This window comes from Alligator sinensis, unplaced genomic scaffold (assembly GCF_000455745.1).
Source record: "Alligator sinensis unplaced genomic scaffold, ASM45574v1 scaffold62_1, whole genome shotgun sequence".
In the NCBI taxonomy this organism is placed as follows: domain Eukaryota; kingdom Metazoa; phylum Chordata; order Crocodylia; family Alligatoridae; genus Alligator; species Alligator sinensis.
The window spans coordinates 2,169,841-2,187,181 of NW_005842093.1; the positions used below are offsets into that span (position 1 = coordinate 2,169,841).

The 17,341-nt window shown below is 41.4% G+C and overlaps 1 protein-coding gene across 1 annotated transcript in view; it reads right to left on the reverse strand.

The window, feature by feature from the left end:
* ADGRL3 (adhesion G protein-coupled receptor L3) overlaps window positions 1–17,341 on the reverse strand; it is a 312,615-nt gene that overhangs the window by 24,218 nt on the left and 271,056 nt on the right. The window contains exons 19-20 of the mRNA XM_014520156.2: window positions 15,146–15,271; window positions 10,969–11,065 (exon numbers count right to left, since the gene is read on the reverse strand). Coding sequence (XP_014375642.1) covers window positions 10,969–11,065; window positions 15,146–15,271 — 223 coding nt within the window. The remainder of the gene's footprint in view (window positions 1–10,968; window positions 11,066–15,145; window positions 15,272–17,341) is intronic.

Genomic DNA, 17,341 nt, shown 5'->3' on the forward strand with positions numbered 1-17,341 from the left:
GGCCAGATAAGTATGCCAAGTGTGATATACAGAGAGAGGCATAGCAGTGCAGCTCTGTGTCTGGGGCACCTGTATGGTGCCTGAGGCAATGGTAGCTCCTGCCATCCTGATTGAAGCAGTACAATAAGCTGCTGTTCTACCAATGGCTGCTTTTGCACCCCCACAACAAAGTCAGTGCCCAGGGCTGCTGTCCTGGTGCCCCTAACTCTCCCCACTCCCTCCTCCTCCCCCCCTCCCCCCCAGTTATGCTACAGAATACAGACAGCCCAAGGATTTGGGACTGGACATGCTACTTCAGTAAAACTTTTAGGGTTAGATATTCAGCTGAGCTCAGGGCCTTCCAGGCACCTAAAAGAAGCTACTGAATTTTCAAAAAGGCTCTGTACCCAAGAGCTAAGAACTAGAAAAGGTGTGTGTCTGTGTGGTGGGGGTAGGGGCTGAGAAATTTTGAAAAAATCTGATTCTATGCGTCTGTGTCAGGTACAGATTTGTGAGGGCATGAGACTTGATGAATACCAACTTTAAAGCCTGATTATTCAAATAGTTTTCTTTTCATCTCTTCATCTTCTGCCTTTCATTTTACTTAGGAAGAAGTCATCCTGGGTTCTGGTCCAAGCTCCAGGAAAGTTTGTACATTTTACATTAGACATCTAAAAACAGAAATAACCCTAGTAGCAGGACAAGTGCCCAGAACTCCTCTTTCCCAAGTGTTTGTCTGCATTACTAAGTTTGTTCTCTTTCTGCACTCATGCATCTAGCCAGCCTGGCTGCCTTGTGCCCTTCAGTAGAAGGGACACCATGAAGGGGACACCATGAAGTCTAGCCCACCACTTGGTGTTTGGGACCTTCTTCTGGAAATTGAAAGATGCTGGCTTCAGTGTTCTCAGGTCAAGGAGGGCCGAAACCCAGGTCTCCTACTTCCTGGGAAGGTGCTCTAGGCTTGAGGTGACTGTGTAACTGTAGAAGATGGGAATCTCCTTTCTGGATGCCAAGAAGATTTCATAGACATTAGGGCTGGAAGGGACCTCACAAGATCATTGGGTCCACCCCCTGCCCAAGGGGCAGGAACTCAGCTGGGGTCAAATGATCCCAGCAAGAAAGGCATCCAAGTGCTTGCACCACCTCTGGGGGGAGTCTATTCCGGGACCTGGGGACTTGGACGGTAAAGTTTTTCCTTATATCCAGCCTGAAACGATCTTCCAGGAGTTGTGACCAATGATGGAGGCTTGTAACTTGAGATCATGTCTGTCACCTATGTTTTGAGGAGAGGTGGGAGTTCAGACACACCCTATATTCACTGTATCTCTACACATCTCCTTGCCCAGCACATAGGCCGTCTTTATTTTAGGCACTTCACCCTGTTGACCTGGAACACTGATCTTGAAGCAAGATGCTTATTGTTTAGGAGATATGATGGCTAAAAGGCTGTTTGTTCATTACCAATGGTCGAAAAGGCGGGTCTGTATACCTCTTGACATCCACTACAGGCAATGTGTTTATTTGATTAAAAGATGTTAAATAGCAAGCATCAGTGTTACATCTAAAGTCATATTAGGTTCTCAGGACAGTTTTTAGATGGCTGGCCCTGGAGAAATTCTGATTTGGTAAAGATGTGTGCCAGGGAAGATCACACTTCGGAGCATAATACAGGGGTTTGTTGGCTGATTGTGGGAGACACTTTCAAGGATTGTGACCGAGGTCTGCACAACCTGTCACCATGAGGGAAAGGGAGACAAAGGAGAATGACCCAAACCAGGTATCCCAAACCAGGATACTCCAGGCACTGGGCTTATGCACTTATGGCACTGACAGACATGAAAAAATGAAAAAACCCAACAACCCAGCGCTTTACTGGAAAGGCAGTGCATTAGTTCAATCCGGCTCCACAGCATCTGTATAGATTGGGCACTTCAGTGGGGGTTTTTGGCACTTTTATCTAACAGCTGATTCAACTGGCTATTAGATAAAAGTGCCAAAAGACCCACTAAAATGCCTGATCTACACAGACATTGGGCAAGCCAGGTCCAACAAATATGATGCCCCTTCTGGGCATGTGCTGTGCTCAGTGCAGGGGTCCACCGAGCTTAAAGTAAAGCACCGTTTTGCCTTTTTCCCCATGTTAATAAGCAGTCTTAATGTCTTTTTAATAGCACTCCTTTTCTTTTACCATATTGTCCCTTTCCCTTCACTTGCAATGCCACAGTTACTAAGTTGTATGTTTTCTAAAGCTTTTTTTTAGCATGCATACACCACTGTGATGGTGTGTACCAACCAAGATACCCTCAAGCCTGCTCTGCCCACCCATGCCTGCACACATCCTCCAAACACAGAAAACACACAAGTGAGGCTGCTATGGAGTCAATACGGCAGCTATTTTCAACCATGTCAGAGACTGCACTCTCAGTAGTGACTGGAGAGACACACCTGAGTGATATCACAGCCATATTTCTGGGTTTAAGCCATTAGAGTGGGTGTGCTTAGGGGTAGCATCAAAGGTAGGACATGTTGCCTTCCAAGTGCAGACATGTCCTTTGTTTCTTCACACTGTGACCATTGATCTGTCTGCATACCTAAGTAAGGCACGGTAACATGGCTGGGAGGCTCAATCTGATGACTTGTTACTATCTGTGAGCACATTATTATGGTAGCACCAAGGATCTTGGCCTCATGACTCTAGGTGCTATAGTTACAGAATTATGAAGTGTTCTAGTTGCTACATCAACACTGTAGTCACTGCAGCCCAAGTAGGTTGGTCTGGCTAGCTACCGATAGTTTGGGAACTGCTTGCAGTGCTCTGTAAGTCCCTACCATGGGAGCATGGAGCTCAGAGTGGATTGCAGAAGTCACTTGAAAAACTGTATGACTACTGAGTTGCACATTTCTGCAACTACACAACTATTAGCTTGCCCAAATTAACTGGTTTAAAGCTAGCTTAAGCATGTCTCCATGAGCTGTAAAGACAGCTTTGACTGTGGTGTAGAATAAACAATGCAACATTTTGCAACCATAATACATCAGAGCATCAGCCTCTAAGTTTGTGAGTGCATGTGCTCAGATAAAACCCGAGACTGGCTTGAATCTTTGCACAAAATCTGAGTATAGCCAGTACTTGACACTAGTCCCAGTGGGGTCAGTGGGGCCCTGAGGAAGCAAAGTATATTTTCCATGCGTATGTGGAAATTATGGTTCTAGCAAGAACAAGCTGGATGCAACAGCATTTGGAGCACCGACTGCTTAACTGTGCCACCTTGCTGCCATATCAGCCATGGGTACAGTACAGCCTTACAGGGCAAACTGCAGCGGTAGGCTTCTGCTGCATGGAGACCTTTACATTTTAATGCATTTTTCTGAAAGCCTGCTACCTAAAAACCCAGCATAATATGGCCACCCACCCATCCACCCCAATGTACAAAGAAGTCCCCGCTGAGTTAACAGCGCAGATACTGTTTCACCATGGAAATCACAGCTTAATTACATCTTCGGGTGGGTGGGAAGGATTTGATAGGAGATTTCATTCTGAAAACAATCAGGTCTCAGTTGGGTTAGAAATCAGGATATTAATGTTACTCATTTTAATTTTCCTCTCTGACTCAGATTCCCACTGTTTGAATTTGAGCTCAATTTGTTCTGTTCATTATGAATGAATCTGCATGAATTTGACATTAAACTGATTATCTCGGAAAACAGTAGCAATAATTTCCCCTTTTCCTGTGTACATTTCAGATTATGTCTGTGTGGCTGACAAAAAAGATGCAGAGGAGAAATAATAAGGCAAAGGGAAATAAAACATGCATTTCAATGTTATGGATGGGTTATTTAGATGGGACATGCTATTATATTTATCCATTATGGGGAACAATAGCCTGATAAAGATGCTGCCCTCATTATATTGGTGAAAACCACACATCAGTAGGTTCACATTTTCTGAAAGCACGCACTAACTGTGATTCTCAGAAGAAAATGTTCTGACTCGGAAGCTCTATGGGATCTCTCTAATTTTCCATTATGGTCTTCAATGCACTGATGTTACAGGGTCTTTGAACTTCAAAGTGTTTATAGTTTATTATGTGGCAACTCTGGCATTGACTCGCACCCATCTAGCAGCCCTGTCAATCATCCTCTTCATCTTTCCGCCATGCCTCTAGAAGCTCATTTTTCTGGTCCCTCTTCCCCATAGTCCTTCAAATTCATAATATTGTAATTGGGTCAATGTGGTGGTCTGTTGGCCTAGCAGTAAAATTCTATTTATATTGTGATGGGTTCTGGGGTCAAATTCTGCACAAGACCTACTTGGGATAGTAAAAGTTTCATGATAGCTTTCTAAACAATATGTTCTTTTTCAACTATAAGTTATGATCAGGAATCAGTGAGTGACATTCTGTGCCTTGTGTTACGCAGTAAGACAAATCAGATGGTTGTACTGCTCCCTCTCAACTCAATAAAGCCCCAGAGCCAGACCTACAGAAGGACTTAAGCACCTCAGTCTTGTCTAACTCTCCTAGCAGGTATCAAAGCCCTAGTTTGGTGCCTCAACACTCCCATTCAGATGTTGCAGAACCCTGGAGGCCCTTATAGACCACAGGTGCCTACATTCCTGCCAGCAAAATTCCATATGTGCCTAAAAGATCTATTTTTGAGCATGTCCAGAACCGTCTAAGCCTTGCCAGGTCTGAGTAGCTCCTCACTGAGGAGGTGTTCTGCCCAAACTGGTAGTGTTCTCAGAGGATGCCTGTCAGTTGCGGTTACATACACAATTTGGCTGGAAGATGTTTCGGTGGCAACAGTATCCCCCCTAAAACAGTGTAGTGATTAGAGAACATGCTTAGAGTGTGGGAGACCATATTTTGCTCCCCAGCTTTACCCGAGAAGATCTGGAACTGTCTGCTGCCTTTTCATGGACATTTTGCATGGCATTTTTTGAGGCTGGGTCCTCTCAACTGTTCCTGACGAATCTCTTCCACTTTGTATGGCATAATTAAAAGTTCACTGGACCAGAGAGAGGAAGATACCACATGGCTCTATACTCTACTGGTAAAGACACACACCTGGCAAAGGGGAGACCTGAATTTCAGGCTTTGCCCCAATATTCAGTAGTTAATCTATTCTTGATTAGGCTAGAGTCATGGGGCATTTATAGATATGCTCCAGGAGTCAAAGGGAAGGGGGCACTTTAATTAGCACAGCTCTGAGAGCTGTGATAATGAATGAGTTCAGAGTGACACATGTATCAATGTCCCCGCGCTGAAAAATGTCGGTGGGGCGCTTTGAACTAAAACTCATCGAATGAGCTTTAAAGTGCCCCATCGCCATTTTTCAGTACGGCCCCAAAATGCTACTGCAATACAATTGATAATTAAGAGCAACAGAAGTTTCTTTAAGTGTGTATCATAAAATATGCAGGAAAGGTTCTTTGAGTAGATGTGATATCTTTTATTAAACCAACTGAGTAGTTGGAAACAAGTTTTTTCTTTTCCCCTGCTCTCTTCCCCTTAACCCTCCCCCCTCTGCTTTACCTCTCTGCTTTACCTTTTGTCTCTAATTTCTCCCTATTTACATTTTCACTGACACCCAGCCACACTTTTAGCTTCTCTCATTTCTTGGAGTCTCAGAACAGCAAAGACTCCCCATGCCTGGAGAAGGGTGACTGTACCGAAAGCTTGCCAAGAACTTTTTTCCAATTGCTCTGTTGGTCTAATAAAAGATATCACATCTACTCAAAGAACCTTGCCTGCCTATGTCCTTAGATCAATATAGCTACAACCAAAAACCCAGTATCATAAGATATGCTTTTACAAGACAATACCTTCTAAATGGTTACTGCTTCTGGGACCCATTTCCATAAACCTGCAACCATGAAGTGCTGTTCCTGTTGCAGTCTGTGTACTTTACACTGTTCAGTCTCAAGAAGCAAAGCTCCCAGCTGAAAGTCCATCCCTATTGACTCCTATTACGAAAGTTCAATGCAGCTCATTTACGCTCTTGTAAAGTAATGTCTATTCCCTAAAGGTAACCATGTAAACAAGGGCTGGCTGATTCAGGAGACTGCTGAGTCAAAAGGGAAGACATGGCAAAAAGAACATAAGCCGGTTAGTAGGTTTCAGAGACAACCTAAAACAACCTGCCAGCAGAGTGCACACTGGCCAGGTCTACATGAGACACTGACTGTGCAGTAGCCCAATAGTACTGTGCAGTACTGTCACGTGGCAAAAACCATGATGCAATGCTACTGCACAGTAGTATTAGGCTACTGCACAGCAGCATCACAAAAAAGGTGTTCATCCATGCTACTGTGCAGTAACTCAGTGTACTGCACAGTCATTTAGTACTTGTTTATACAAGTATTAAATGACTGCGCAGTAACAACCGTGCAGTCAGCATCTCATGTAGATGCAGCCCCTACTACCTTTTATTTATAGGCCTTTATTACAGTTCTCTCAGAAAAAGATGCTTATCAGCTTAGCACTTTGGAAGAGCTTTAGAACCTCAAAGCCCCATGAGCTTCATGGTGATGCTGAGAGACTTGTCTCTCAGGTCAAAATGGTGCTAAGGAAATTCATTCAGTTCAACTCAAATCTCTCAGAACTTGTCATCTTTGTAGACCTTGCTCAAGTTAAAACTCAAGAGTTGCAAGCATCTTGAGTTCTACCTACATAAAAAAAACATTAAGTAGATTGTGGTGATGCTTTTGGCTGTTCTATTATTGGTATAAATTGTAGCTCAAGTCAGAACAACTTATTAGATGATAACATGACTACTCTGGGCTGCAGACTCAGTCTCCCTAGACAGAGCCAGTGTTATTTCATAACACGCCCGCTCTTACTTGAGTTAGGCTAATTCAAGAGGAGTCAACTCCAACAGAGATAACTTGACTTATCTCTGCAGGGGAGACACAGGCTTAGAGTTAGGAGACTGAAACCAGCTGTAAGCAAAGACAACAATACCACAACAGCACCAATTCCATGTTAGACATAAAAAGTGATACAATGTATATGGTGCACCACTTTTCAAAACAAAGGGATGGAATCGCAGGTAAGCTGTATGAGTTTTGACTTTCTCACCTAAAAAAGGGCAAGTCAGTAGGATGGTGGAAAGAGAATTGTGGGATGGCATAGGAGGAATGAGTGACAGAAAGGGCAGAGGTCAATTTGTGGTAGGAAAAGAAGGAAAAATAATGTGGTCCTTGACTATCAGGAGGAAGATGTCAACTTAGATTTTGAAACAAAGATGGAATCCCAGGAGATTGCTCATGGTGAGAGTTCCAGGGTCCTGCTTTTCAAAAGAGGAGAATACAACTGACCTGATTCTCTACTCACCTCTGCCCAAATTATAGAAACCCTCACAGAATAAAGAAAGTGTGAGAAAAAAGAAGAAACATTCTGGATATATTTTGGACAAATCTATAATTTAGAGTTACTTCCAACAAGTGGGCAGAAAGGAGCCTACTACTGATAATGTCTTGGAGACAGGAGTCAGAAGACTTTTGGTTACAAACTCCAGAACATGCCCATGCCAGAGAGGGAGTTTGAGGCCATGTCTTGGGTTTTTCACAGGATAAATGAGAACAGAATTCAGGAAGAGGTGAAGGGGCAGCTTTCCAGGTGACAGGACTTTTCTTTTCCCTGTGAGTAGAAGATGAATTGGGATTACATAAAGCTGAAAGGGGTATTAAGAGAATTAGAGTCTGAAAAGACAGAAAATAAAGAATGAATTTTCTGTCTTCAAAGGACATGTTAGAGTTTCAAAGACAAGGTATCCGGAGAAAGAGAAGAAGGAGAAAAGGAGGAAACTAACAACAGTATAGAGTGGACAAGTCAGGTGGAAGCCTCACTGTTAATCATCATAAGCAAATAACCATAGAGATAAATGACTTTTTCCATGCTATCCTTTAGATTAGCCAGGCCCCTTGGACTCCTGCAAGCTGCAGGGAGATGGTGAAGAATGTGGGTAGGATGAGTGACAACAGAACTGAGATCAGAGAGAGCTTATGTACCAGACACACAGGACACAGGTGACCACTTAGCCAGCGAAGCAAGGAAGATCAGGAAAGAGGCTGTTTTGGCTGACATCACTCAAAGAAAAGAAGGTTTTTTTCCAGGAAAACTGAAAAGTTTAGACAAGACTATTGCTTTTTGAGGGGAGAAAGTGGGAGGAAAGATGAATTGTTTCAGAATGGTGAGCACTGTGGAGGGCACCAATTGACTGTGTGTGCTTGATTACAAATTGAAATGAGTTACACAAAGCCACCCTAATAAAAAATTGCTAACACCTGTTCAAAGTGTGCCTGAATGCAAGTTAGTCCCAGATCCACTGGAATGACATTTCAATCAATTAATTTCTTTTATAAATGAGCAGACAAATAATGAACTTTCAGACAAATATGAGGACTGTAGAAACTTATGAAAAGGGATGTGGGTCTATTGTGTGAACCACTGGCAGGAAAAGATGCAAAATGTACATTCAAGGCTTGTACATTACCCCTTTGAGCTTTTATTTTGTACTTGCAAATAAAACATTAATGATGCTGCTTCTTTAATACTTGATATATATATATATTAAAATATTAAGAAGAATAAAAGAACTCTGAAAATTGTATTACAAGATCAGTCCAATAGGACTCTCACTCTCTTCTTCTGCGAGGGATTGGAGAAGTAATTTATGCATAAGGTTACAAAAGCCCTAAAGCTGTTACTATGTTCTTCCAATTGAAATATACAGGATACACTTCAGGCTTTGTTTCCTAGCTCAGTAGCTTCTATAATGGGTGATCACGTACTCATTTTGATGCCAGGACCTTTTGTAGCTTCTGTATGTACAGCTGTCTTTATCCACTAACAATGAGAATGTGTAATACGATGTCTGCTTCCTTTAAAACTAATGCTGCAGCCCCTCTTCTCCCTTCTGCAGCTATATATTCTCAATGTTGATGAGCACATCCTCAGACATGTGGTTCTATTGTTTTATATGGCATGACTTTCACAGGTAAGTACTAACTGATGGCAGTGAACATTGCCTAACTTGGGCCTTATTAATCTTACTTGTGTGAAAATCTATTTATGTTCCCCTTCAAGACTGGGTAAGAAGAAATAGAAGGCAACCACCCCGGAGCTTTGCCATGATTCCCATTTTAGGGAGACACCTTCAACATTGAACAAATTACTTAACCAGATCGAGGAAGGACACCTTTCCTTTACTGATAAACCCAAGAGATTTTGCTTCAAAGGCTTTCCTCTTTATACCCCCAGCTGTATTTCAAAGTAAGTCAGTGCTTGCATTATTGGATACAATTTACATTTCATGCTTTGGACAGAGAATGGACTGCTGTTTGCAGCTCAGATTGTGAGGAAGATGTGGGAAACCAGGTCTGACTTCAGAGTGGCCTTATGCTGCAAAGTAGAACCTGCAAAGCAGCACCAGAAAAGCCAGGTTGTGTTTCATCTCTCTGTGACAGGGGAAAGGTGAGAATCATGAACAGCAATCAGCTGGGACAAATCAAGTTAAATGGAGGTATCTGTGATAGAAGGCAAAATTATGTTTTGTTTTCTTTTTTTTTTCTTTTTTGGTGATTGTTTTGGACCAGCAGTTAGTCCAATAAAAAACATCACAATACTTCTTGTTTGTTTCCTCGACCACCAGGACTACAAAAACACTCCAAACCTACTGTGATGAAAGCGCACTTCACATGGTTGCCTTTGTTACACAATGGCCAACAAAGTGGCCACTTCCTTCTACTTCAGTGAACCTTCAACAAAGAATAAAATTAAAAAGGAAGCATGAATAATGAGATATCAGTATACATCCATCTGCTCTTGCCTTCAAATGGGCGTGGACAATGCGTATAAGCATTTAGGGAACTGAGCTCAATGTCCTTGGTGTCCTAGAGTGGAGTAGTCATTGTTAGTAACTGCAGAGCCCAAATACAGAAGGCCCCACAATCTCTTTTATATACAGGCAAAATTATAAATGAAATTAATGGGAGTTTTGCCTGAATAAACATAAAAGAGGATGAATGAGTCTCCTCTCACATCATTTTGTCCTACAATGAAGCACTCCTATAGACCTAAGTGGAATTATTTCTGATTTACACCAGTGAGAAGAGAATCAGATGTGGGCCAAATACTGCCTTCTTTTCACACCAGCATTTAGCTGCTGGACTTACAGCACTGAAGCCAAGGTATGACACTGAGGACTTTGCTCATAATTACTTACAGTGAACTATCAAAGTAACTTAACCAGAAGTGAAACAGCAGTTTTTGAGGCTCAGCAATCCCACTATTTCCATACAATCATTTTACTGTGGACCGCTCATGAAAAACCTTTTTAAAAAGCTGTTAAGATTTCACACTGCTCCAGGTACTGTACTTTGTCTAATATTACTCTATTGCCATACATTTTGGAAAGACTTTCCTCTCCAGTTCTCCAGATTGCTCATATTAGTCAGGCATTCATTTTGGATATTAAGATCACTGAAGATGATTTTGTTCCAAGTACAAGTTTTCTTTAAGAATGTGTTCAGCAGTACATTTTTGCTTCCACAAAAGCCTAGGGAATTGCTTTATACCTGGGACAATGGTAGTGTTCGATGATGCTTAATAGACTCTATGGTCCCATAACTGCCCATTTTCACTACTAGCAATGAGGCCTGACAGCTTACTGTCTTATGGTGCTACCAGTTGATTGCAGAAAGAAGGTTTCATTTAGTTCCCTAACTTACTTTCAGAAATTAAATCCTTGAAAATGCATATGTAAAAAAAAAATTAAAAGGGAAACAGCAACAATAATAAAACATCTTCCCAAACTAATGAATAATGGAACATACCACAGTCCTAAAACATTTTTCTGTCTTGTAACATTCTTCTAGAATAATGTCGGTACAATGGGAGGTAGTGTGAGGGGGAAAAAAGGACAATATATTTGGCATCCTTAAAGTAATCACAAAAGTTATACATATGAAAAATAATTTATAATTACCTCTGTTGAGTGAAGCTGAACTGTTTATATCTCCAGTAATAAAGGAAGACTCAGACTGCTTTCGAACTGTGTCATTCCACATCCGACGAATACGGCTCTGAAGAGGGATTGAACCACAGCAGGTAATGAATTTTTAGCAGCTGCAGATAGGTTTCTTTCTGCCTCACTAAAGATGGCTATTGGCATCTCTAGCTCAGGATGAGACTTGTTTCTATCCAGCTGTAAGTAAGCAGTGTCTGATTGGTTGTAACCTACCTATTGCATACCAGACACATCATTCCCAGGCTTCATAACATGAATTTATATCTCAAATAAGAAGTGCATCACAGGATACCATATATTTTCTAAATCTTAATAAAAAAACAATACAGGCCATGAAAAAGAAACCCCTCCAAATCCATGTGGGATACTGTTCCAACAATGGAGCATTGAATAACTGAAACTAGCAAATACTAGCGTATATGGGTCTGAAATTACCTTGGTGTATATTGATTTGTATGTTTTTGTAAAGTATAATGGAATAGCTGTTATATGTCTAGGCATCTCTGGATGTACTGAGGTTTTTTTCACAACTCGATTATTCATCACGGCAAACATTAGAAATAACTACAAAATAAAAGGCCTTATATTTTCATAATAAAAAAAAATATCTGATGGTTTGGATACTGACAGTGCAGCATTCTTGGGTACAACATGAACACAGGAAAGTGATCTTATCCTACTGTCCTGAATTGTGTGCTTTTGTTTCAATTCTCAGATGGGTTGTGGAATATTTATATACACTACTTCATGCCACAATCTCCCTCCTCCCAGTCCTTCACTTAAAATCTATGGCCAGGTTTCCAAAAAATTAAACAGCTAACGCTAAGTCCAGATTTTCAGAAGATTGCCATGACTTACAGCTCTCATTGTTCTCTGAAAATCTCTCCATTTCTTTCAGGTGCCTAAAAGGGGGGCGGGGAGGAGGTTGATTTGTGTTTTTGAACTGTTGCTGATTATTTAGGTACCTAAAGAGGAGTTGTTGTGTGTTGAACACTTTCAGAAGTCTGACCCCATATTATGGGTTATTCTCCCCTAGATCAGGAGAGGCACATTCCTGAACTGCATCTCTTGACCTTAGGAATGGAGATTTTTTAACAAAGCTGCACACAATTAAAAAGTTTTTCTCTTTTTCCACTGGAACAGAAAGAGTTTAATATTAGGAGGGAGGAGTGATGGAGAGCCCAGGGCTTTGCAGTCATGGAGATACAAGAGGGTGTGCCCAGTCTCAGACTGTGTAAGTATGCTGCCTTGACACTGTGTGTCAACAGATCTACCAAGTATTGAGAAACATTTGTCCAACCTCAGTGACACAAGGGAGGGGAGAGCAGAAGAGAGATATTGGTCTTGCTCTCACCTGTGATGTCCATGAGATGGCACAAAGGAGAGAAAGTTCAGTTACTCCTTATGGCATGGTGAAGGCTGGGATATACTAAGAAGTGTAAGGGAGTTAAGAAGGTGTCTAGCACTGTTACATTCCTTAACATCTGACTGAAAATAGTGAGAGAACCCATACTGGTTATATTTTACATTACTGTTTCATTTATTTGTGATTTATACTAAGTTAATAAGTTAGAAGTGGGTCATAGCTATGAACAGTATGCCAGCCATGAACAGTATGTCACAGGTGATTCAATCCATACAAGCAGGAGGAGTTACAGGTGGTCATGAGTCCAACCTGTTGCACCTCATAATAACTGATGGGCCCTACATTAAAACATCTATTAATCATGTATTAACCTTTACAGACTTTCCAAAAGAGGAAATCCTAGTGTCCCATTTTTTAAATGATATTTAATTATTACTGGGGGACCAAGTCTGGGTATTACTTCTAATGCTTTGGAGTGTCTTTAAGATGGGGTGGGGGAATCCCAAGATTTTTTATTTCCCCTCCTCCTGCCTCACCTTTCAATGTGTATTTTGCTAAAAGGAAAAAAAAAAAAGCTTGAGTGCTTTCAAGCAGACCCATATCATTTCTCTAAAAATTCTCCAAGTTTACTGGCCTTAGGTGACCAATAAATGGCATTAGATGCTCTCCATAACACAGTGGGATCATCATCCATTTTTTGCTGTCATTTTGTATGGGTATATTTTAATGTTCAGGAAAGATGCTGATGGCCAGGCCCAGAGATGGGAATCCTCTGCTGCTATGAAGAACCAACAAACACTGCAATGGGAGCAAAACTGGCCAAAGTACCTCAATTTTTACCTAGAGGGATGGCCTCTTTCCTCTCCAAGGCACAATCATCCTTCAGCTTCAGTGTTACAGCAGTCAAAAGGAATGCCTATCGGAGTTAACTGTAATGATCATTTCTGTGATATGGGCACCTACCTAGTCATAAATAGGGACCTACCCAACTCACAAGAAGAGAAATCAATTTTCACAGCTTGGTCATGGCTTAAAGAGCCAATTTCACAGTCATTTTGCAGTAGCCCCACCCCTTGGCATTGACTGGCAGTCCCAGGGGGAGAAGGGACAAGGAGGTGGATGCCATCTTGCTTGCTGGCTGTCCTTCATGCAGCCCTGCCTCTCAGTGCTGATTAGTGGAGTGGCACGAGGGGGCAACTGCCATCTTAGCTTCTTCCATTCATGCCACCCTGCCAGCCAGCACCTTCCCCTCCCAAGTGGGCTATAAGGCTGGGCTGCAACAGCAGCAAGGACCACTGGCTCCCATTAGGGAGCCAGCATTTTTTTGTTGGTTGATTTCCTGAGAAAGCACAGCTAATCCCATTTTTTGTGGAGATCACCATTTTTTGTGTTTCCCACAAAAATTGCAAAACCAGGATTTAAGTACGGCCCTAGTCATAAATCCTATTGGATCAACACATTTCAATGGCTACCAAACAATGGTCAGATGTAACAATTTTTGGTCATGACTGACAGGTGTGGAACTGAATGAGGCAAAAGACTCTACAATTCTACTGCCATTTTCCCTGAGTTGGCCCAGTTCCTTGCAAACACCAAACAAGAGCTCTTGGATGGCATCTTGGAAAACTTAAAAAAATAAATAACAATTTGCATCTAAAATATAAATCACAAATGATGTTTTCCAGGGAGGTTATAAACTGCTATTCGCTGTGTGTTCCTTTCATAATTTAATAGGTGAACTGTCAAGTATAATTAGATCCATTAGTAATACAGAATACATTTGTGTTTGGTTTCTATTGATTAAGTTAAGCTGCCTCATTTTATATGAACTGTTCTTCATAAATCTGTATCTGTATACAAGGTAGCAAGTAAAATACTAAATGCACCACCTAAATAGAAATTGATTTTTTAGATGACCAAGGCATAACCAGTTTAGAAAATAAATAGTAGTTTTGAAACCTGGTGGATTTGTTGAAGGGAATTTGAAACCAAGAAAATCAGTAACCCACAGAATTGATTAAAACAGTTAACACCAGTAAATGATCTGTTTCATCATCCATGCTGTATGGAGATGTTTTGTTGTCTTCTCTCAGAAAAAAGGGTAGGAATACTACAGTAATCTTATCATGTAGTACATATATTACTCAGCTGGGGAAAATAGACCATTCTGGAGTGTTTGCTTTCCTCTCAATTCATTTTCAGAGTGTTAGGGGAAACTAATGACAATTACAATTTCAGTAACTAGACTGTATTTGATTATGAGATGTCAGATTTGAAAGATGGGAGACAAACTTAGTTGTTCATTGTACTGGTATAGCTCTGAAGAAGCTCCTTTGACTTCTGATGGCATACATACTGTTTTAGGGAGGATAAGTTAACCCATAATGTCCAAAAGGGGAAATATATACCGCCACACACACACACACACACACACACACACAGACGTGCATGTGTGTACACAACAAAACATCTCATACAGTCTATACACACACACACACATATACACACACATACTCACACACCAAGTAAAGTCTGGATGGTCAATTTTTCAAATCATTTCTATAATCAACTACTTCCCAATCCATTTTAAACCACACAACATCTCTTTGATGGCTGGATCATTGTGGCACAATGCAATGCTCCCATACAAGAGGATGCCATTTCAAGAATGAATCCTTGACCTCCTGATCCCAAGGACACTGCCTGTGTAACAGAGTATATAGCAGGAAGGCGAGAGGCATTGCATTCCAACTAATGAGCACTTTTTACCTGTGAGCCTGTGGAATATCGTCCAGGTGTCCGTGACCCAGAGGTTTTTCCTGAGCCTATGGAACTCTCTGTGCTTTTCCCACTACAGCAATGTGTGCGCAGGCATTTTCCATACTCTTTACGTACCTATCCAACAAAACAGGACCTTCCATTAGCAGGCAGCTCCTCTTCCAGCCAGAGCCTTAAGACTTTTCACAGTGCTATTTTCTTTCTTCAGTGATGTAGTAACATTAAAGTTGCTTTTGTACATTTAAAAAGATTCTATTACACTTCACAATAGCATTCCCATAACAGGTTAGCTCTATGCTTATGATATCACAAGGGACCACTTTTATGTAGAAAAGCTGTTCCCTGACATCAGTAGAATTTAGCTACCTCCAAGGCACATCAGGACAGCATGAGAGAAACTAAAGATATACTATTTATGATTGAAAATTAATACCCTCATAGATTTGATCTAAACTGGCATGTTGGCTCATCTAGGTACTAAAAGTTATTGCTTCTGGCAGTGTGCTAGGATGAAAATTGCAAAACTGAAACATACAGGAAGCATTGATTTTATATTCCTTTTCCTACAGTGAAATACAAACTCCACAAAGCTGTGACAACCAAAAGCAAAGCTGCTTTTAAGGGTAAGCAGCCAGAGCAATTGCCCAGGATGTCAGGCTTTGCAGAGCTCCAGGAGGTGAGCTATCCTATATGTATGTGGAGAAAGAGTGGGGCCCACACTGTAACCTCTGCCCGAGGCCCCCAGCAGTCTAACACTGGCTCTCCCTTGGAGATGAAGTCCTTAGTATGCTGAGAAGGCAGGCATGGTGCTAACTACCCCAGAGAGACCAGTCAGAATTTAGACAATGTTTACGGGCTAATTTCTCTAGTAGAGACAATGGGCCACATTCTCAATAGGTGTAAACTGGTATCCCTCCAGTGGCTTCAGTGGAACCCTATTGCTTCTAGCCAATTGAGAATTCAGGTTTTTGCAAAACTGAGGTCTATGCACATGTGTGATTTTGCCCATAAATGCACAGAGATCAACACGAGGTGAAACTGAAAATGCAGAGATCAGCTTGTGAAACGAATGTGAGGAAAGGACAGTTTACTTATCCATTGGAAAATAATAAATAGAAAAGGAAATTAGCAGCAGAGGTTAACCTGTGAGTGTGCTGCACTTACAGTTATCTGGTTAAATCTCTCTAGTCTTTCTATGAACATTTCAGAAATCTATTTATGAAACAACTGTTTAAACAGCAAATTACAGCTTTTTATATTGGTCCTTCTTTAAGAGCCTGAGACAAACACAATGCCATGTGTGCTCAATGCGCTCTCGAGTGCCTAATCAATTCTTTGCTGAGAGAAAATAATTCAATTGCTTTAATTAGCCACCTACTGCTTCCCACTGCAGCTTTGTGCTGATTTTTTAGTCCATGGTGGATGGAAAGCAAAAAAAAGTATTTTGCTAAATAAGCCCTTCCCCAACCTCTTGGTTCAAACCAACAGAGCCCTGACATCCAGGTACATTTCAGGAGTTTCCTTCATTCTACAATGGCACCACTCAAAAGCGACTCCACTGAAATCACTGATGCTTTACTGGCACAGAACTGCCCTGAGACAGAAGGGATTCCAGCCCTGGGTTATGAATAAGTGCCATGATAGTCACAATGTTGTTGTGTTGCTATATAGTGCTGTGCTGGGAAACAAACCTTTGCAAGGACTGAGAGTTAGAGAAATAGGGTGTATGGGAATTGTGGTCCAGAGAGAATAGTGTGGAAACTTTATCTCCTGATAAAAGGAAACACCTGCATGTCTGATTAGAAGCATCAGTGAGTCAGTGAAGAGCAGATGCAGAACAATTTGAGCTGTAGGAGTCTTAAAGATGTGGAAGGAACAGCATCTGTCTCCCCTAATACATAGAGATGCCAAAAGAGCAAAAACAATGCCTGTAAAGGACAGTCGCTACTCATTTCAGCACCTAACAGGACAGATTCTGATGCTTTCCCGCTGCATAGCAGATAGATCCAGTGATGTCAGTGGGAACAAGGTCTTGCTGAACTCTGAAAAAGAGCCCTAATGTAGGAAAGCAGACCTATATATTAGCACTTAACACTATCCCCTGGACCTTAGCATGTACTTAAATGCTTTTGAAAATAGAGGGCTAGGAAAAGAGAAATGTGACTGGCCAATAACCCTTCCCTCTTT